The sequence below is a fragment of the Haplochromis burtoni genome, unplaced genomic scaffold (assembly GCF_018398535.1).
Source record: "Haplochromis burtoni strain Fernald_Lab_line unplaced genomic scaffold, NCSU_Asbu1 Contig_297, whole genome shotgun sequence".
NCBI classification, from domain to species: domain Eukaryota; kingdom Metazoa; phylum Chordata; class Actinopteri; order Cichliformes; family Cichlidae; genus Haplochromis; species Haplochromis burtoni.
Window position 1 is genome coordinate 761,316 of NW_024582658.1, and position 4,335 is coordinate 765,650.

The 4,335-nt window shown below is 41.7% G+C and overlaps 1 protein-coding gene across 6 annotated transcripts in view; it reads left to right on the forward strand.

The window, feature by feature from the left end:
• Window positions 1-3,896, forward strand: part of fhod3a (formin homology 2 domain containing 3a) — a 91,349-nt gene extending 87,453 nt beyond the window's left edge. For 5 of the 6 annotated variants that reach the window (XM_005940890.3, XM_005940891.3, XM_005940894.3 and 2 more), the window contains 6 exons: window positions 535-725; window positions 904-1,108; window positions 1,321-1,344; window positions 1,534-1,741; window positions 1,826-1,990; window positions 3,456-3,896. In XM_005940890.3, coding sequence (XP_005940952.1) covers window positions 535-725; window positions 904-1,108; window positions 1,321-1,344; window positions 1,534-1,741; window positions 1,826-1,990; window positions 3,456-3,538 — 876 coding nt within the window. In that variant the 3' untranslated portion in view covers window positions 3,539-3,896. The remainder of the gene's footprint in view (window positions 1-534; window positions 726-903; window positions 1,109-1,320; window positions 1,345-1,533; window positions 1,742-1,825; window positions 1,991-3,455) is intronic. The other variant, XM_005940892.3, reaches the window with a different exon arrangement.
• Window positions 3,897-4,335: the final 439 nt, after the last annotated feature.

The window sequence follows — 4,335 nt, forward strand, 5'->3', positions numbered from 1 at the left end:
AATAAAAGAGGTCCAAGAATAGATCCCTGTGGAACACCTATATAAATGGTAAGTGGACTTTAAAATGGACCTGAAACCATTAGAGGGGCTGTTCATCCAGACAACTGAGAATCATTTTTGAAATAAAATTCAATATAAGCCGAGGACATAAAGATGAACACACATATAGACATTCTTTAAATCTTTAGTATCATTTTACAGAAATCTTGTAAATGGGCACTAACATCGGCATAACTTTGTGCTGAACATTGGGGAGGTCAAGATCTCTGTCTAAATAAATAAATAAATCTGGGTAAATTCCCAGATGATTAAACGTGCAACTATTTTGCTGGTAATAACTGAAATAAGTAAAGAAAATCAACAGCCTATTTATGCAAGATAATTCCTAATTTTATTGGGGGGTTATATTGGTTGGGTCTGATTATTGGGGGGGCCATAAACCCCCAAACCTCCCTGGAAATTACGCCCCTGGGCACTAAGATATCCTGTGTTTGAGTAATTTGAATTGGATTGTATAAACGTTTTTTTCAACAGGTGGATTTTGACCAGCTGCAGGAGAACTTGTGTCAAATGGAGCGGCGCTGCAAAGCCTCGTGGGACCACCTGAAGGTGATTGCCAAGCACGAGATGAAGCCCCAGCTGAAGCAGAAGATGTCCGACTTCCTCAAAGATTGCGCAGAGCGAATCATCATCCTTAAGATTGTTCACCGCAGGATCATCAACAGGTAGCTCGTCTCACAGTTTGAATCATGTATTATTGATGTTTACCACAAAAAAAACAAACAAAACTAATTAGTCTACTAAAACCAACACTGTGCTGTGTGAATGAGGAAATCTGTGTAGTGCAACACATAAAACAGGAGGTAGGAAGAGTTGCCATCACCCTCATCTTCTTCCTTTCAGGTTCCACTCCTTCCTGCTGTTCCTTGGTCATCCGGCCTACAGTGTGAGAGAGATCAGCGTCCACAGGTTCAGTAAAATCCTCAGCGAGTTTGCGCTGGAGTACCGGACCACCCGAGAGCGTGTGCTGCAGCAGAAACAGAAACGAGCCGACCATCGCGAGCGCAACAAGACCCGAGGAAAGATGATCATGGACGTAAACACTCCTGTGAGTATTTCTCTCTCTCAAACACACACACACACACACACACACACACACACACACACACACACACACACACACACGCACACACTTCCAACCCCTTTTTGTTCTTGTTTTCTTCTTCAAACTGAAGTGCTGCTTTTTCATCTTTCTCGCTTCATTCTATTCTATTCTATTCGCAACTATTCTTTGACTTTCACTCTTTATTTCTCCCATAGTCTGATGATGAAGAGGAGCGTGAGGTATCAACTGTGTGTGTGTTTGTGTGCATGAATCCACTAACTGCATCTAAACGACTAAACGATACGTCAAAGGCACCAGGCACTGTACTGTTTGCAGTTGGATGTTTTTCTTGGTGCTTTGCCGTGTTAAAGTTCAGAATACTCAGCTGCTAAATTCTGATCCTCTTTGATTCCGTCTTGCTCCAACAGTGTGGTCGGAGTAGCGCAGGGAGCAACAACAGCGCCCCCAGTGGGGGTCAGGAAATTGAGCAGCCTCAGGGTTTGGAGCATGCCGAGGATGCTGCAGAGCACGAGCACATGAAAGCGGTGCTGAGAACCAGCCTCAGTGGCAGTGACAAGGAGGGCAGCGGCGTGCCGGGACTGCGGACACGGACCAGGTCACGGCCTGGACGAGGAGGTGGGGAAGGGAGAAAGAAGATTTCTGGAGTTGGGTCACTCGAAAGGATTTCCCTACTAAAGATTTCCTCACGTGTTTATGCAGGACGCAGCATGCAGGCATGGACTCCGCCTGTGGAGGACCCTCAGATCTGTGGAGATGATGCTGCAGACGAAATCATGGAGCGCATAGTGAGGTCAGCCACTCAGGGTCCAGGAACCAGAACCCAGCCCAGAGAGAGGAGGAGATCCAGGGCCAACCGCAAATCATGTACGAGCTCACCTCTGTCCCAACTGCACATGTCACGCTAATTTAAGTTCTGAATATATCAGGTTTTCAAACTGAAAGCATGACCATGAAAATGTATCTAATCTAAGAAGCAGACTGCACCGTGGATGATGAGTAACACCTCCAAGAAGACATCTGGAAACAAGCATAAGAAAAAATATGTGAAATATAGTTTGAGATTTTTCAAAAAAAACAAAAAAAACACTTCAAAACCATGACACTGCTTTCATATAAATATAAAGCTAAATACAGCAATCAGAGTAGCTGAAAGCGAAGGGAAATTAAGCACCTTAAAGTCACTACAGGCAAAAACATAATTGTTTCTACATGAGGTAGAGTACAGTTTGTAGACTGTATATAAAAGATGGACTCTATACAGATCCTTAAATGACACACTGTGGTTATTAAAGTCCTGCTGCTGAAACCACAAGCATGGTGTTTTATCTGTCTTATCTTTCTAAAACCAAACATTACCTACCTGGTGCCTGGTGGGTCTAACATGAAACCGAGTTTTCACACACACACACACACATATATATAGTTATTTTTTGCTTCCCAAACATGTTTTATTTCATACTAGTAAATGTCTGCTTAGATGTATATTTTAGTATTTTATTTGTTGGAAATTTCAGAAAGTTGTTGCATATTTAATGAGAGTATATTTCATTCGCTCATTCGGATCAAGGAGTCTAACCCATGCTTGAGTCAAAGGCTCTCATAAACCCCCAGCTGCTCCACTCTGCATGCCAAATATACACGTTTCTCTCCAATGTCTCCATTAAATGTGCTCAGAGTAGAAGATATGTTTTCCACATACTCTGAGCCAGAAATCATTACTTCAGCAGCTTTTACATATAAGTTTTTACATACCAGACTTTCCAGCTCAGGTCCTGTGTGTTGGAACCTTTCAGATCCTGATTTTTTTCTAGCAGCACATTGATAGGAAATAAAGTCATAAAACGTAATATTCAGAATCCTCCGTGTGTAAACAGTTTATTTTTTCTATTAGTCAACAAAGTGAAATTTGGCTTTATCTCATACTTAGACATCTCTTTGCAAATACCGAGGTGGTAATTTAGATGGCTAGGAGCTCATCTGCATGTTTAAACATGCAATTTCAAAAAACCTATTCACGTCAAAAAATAGATTTCTAATGTAAGCACTCAACTGCATAAGTTTAATGGTTATTTATGGCCTCTTAATTACATGTTCACCATTAATTTCTCTGTTTAAAACCAAGTAAATATGGCTGTTATTTGTTGATTGTTACCAAAGCCGAGATATGGATTGTAATAAACCCCATGCAGAGCAGATGTAAGTCTCAGCAGGTTAATTACAGTATATTATAAATCCTGGAGCATGCATTCAGTTAGTACGTAGTGCAGAACTGGAGAACATGAAAACATCACACGACTGCACGGTGACTCTCCGCGTCTTCTCTTCACAGTGAGGCGGACGCTGAAAAACGGCCTGACGCCAGAAGAAGCTCTCGCTTTAGGGCTAACTGATTCCCCAGAGCCACAGATGTGATCATCCACCTCTCGCCGTGAAAACTCAGCTTCAGATGTCTGTGTGAAATCTCTGTCAGCCTTTGTCCTTTTAGGTTTTTCCCAGCGGCTCTTTCTGCCTGATGTTTCTGAGTGAAGAGGCGGCATTACGACATTTTCACCTTCCAGAAGAAACAGTGGAGGTCACGAGGGAATGCTTCTCATAAGGACTGATTCTGTTCAGTTAGGCAAGGAAAAGGAAAATGTATTCAAGTGACGCTGCCTCTACACTGAATTATTTATTTATCTGAAAAGGATTTGAATGCTGGGATGATTTTCGCTTGTGAGTGTCAGCAGCTGTGACGTCACCGTTTTTGGGGTTTGTGTTTTGTTTTGTTTTTCATTTGTTTAAACTGTGAATTTTGGTTGTGAAGTTTGCCAGGCTGAGGAGGAATTTGAATTTGTTCCCAGGAGAAAAAACAAAGATTATCAGTGAGAGCATCTACACATCTGATAAGTAATGAGCGTGGCTGTGCTTTTGTAGGGACGCGAAAGGTTATCAAGCTGATGAGTGCCTTTCACTTCAAAGGGGCGATGCTGTACCTCCGTTCTCTCTTCGTTAACGTATTCACGTCCTAAATTTCACTTCCTAAGGCATGGTTCTCATGAGTATTACTGTTGAAAATCTTCTCTGTTTTGTTTGTTTTTTGTTTTTTTTCAGTATTTATTTGCAAAGCTCTGACGTCTTGCACCTTAAATAACATTAAAGTGGACCCATTGTGCTCATTTCCCACTCCATATTTTTAGTTTTTTGGCTCCGCTAGTTTAAAAAGAATCTTC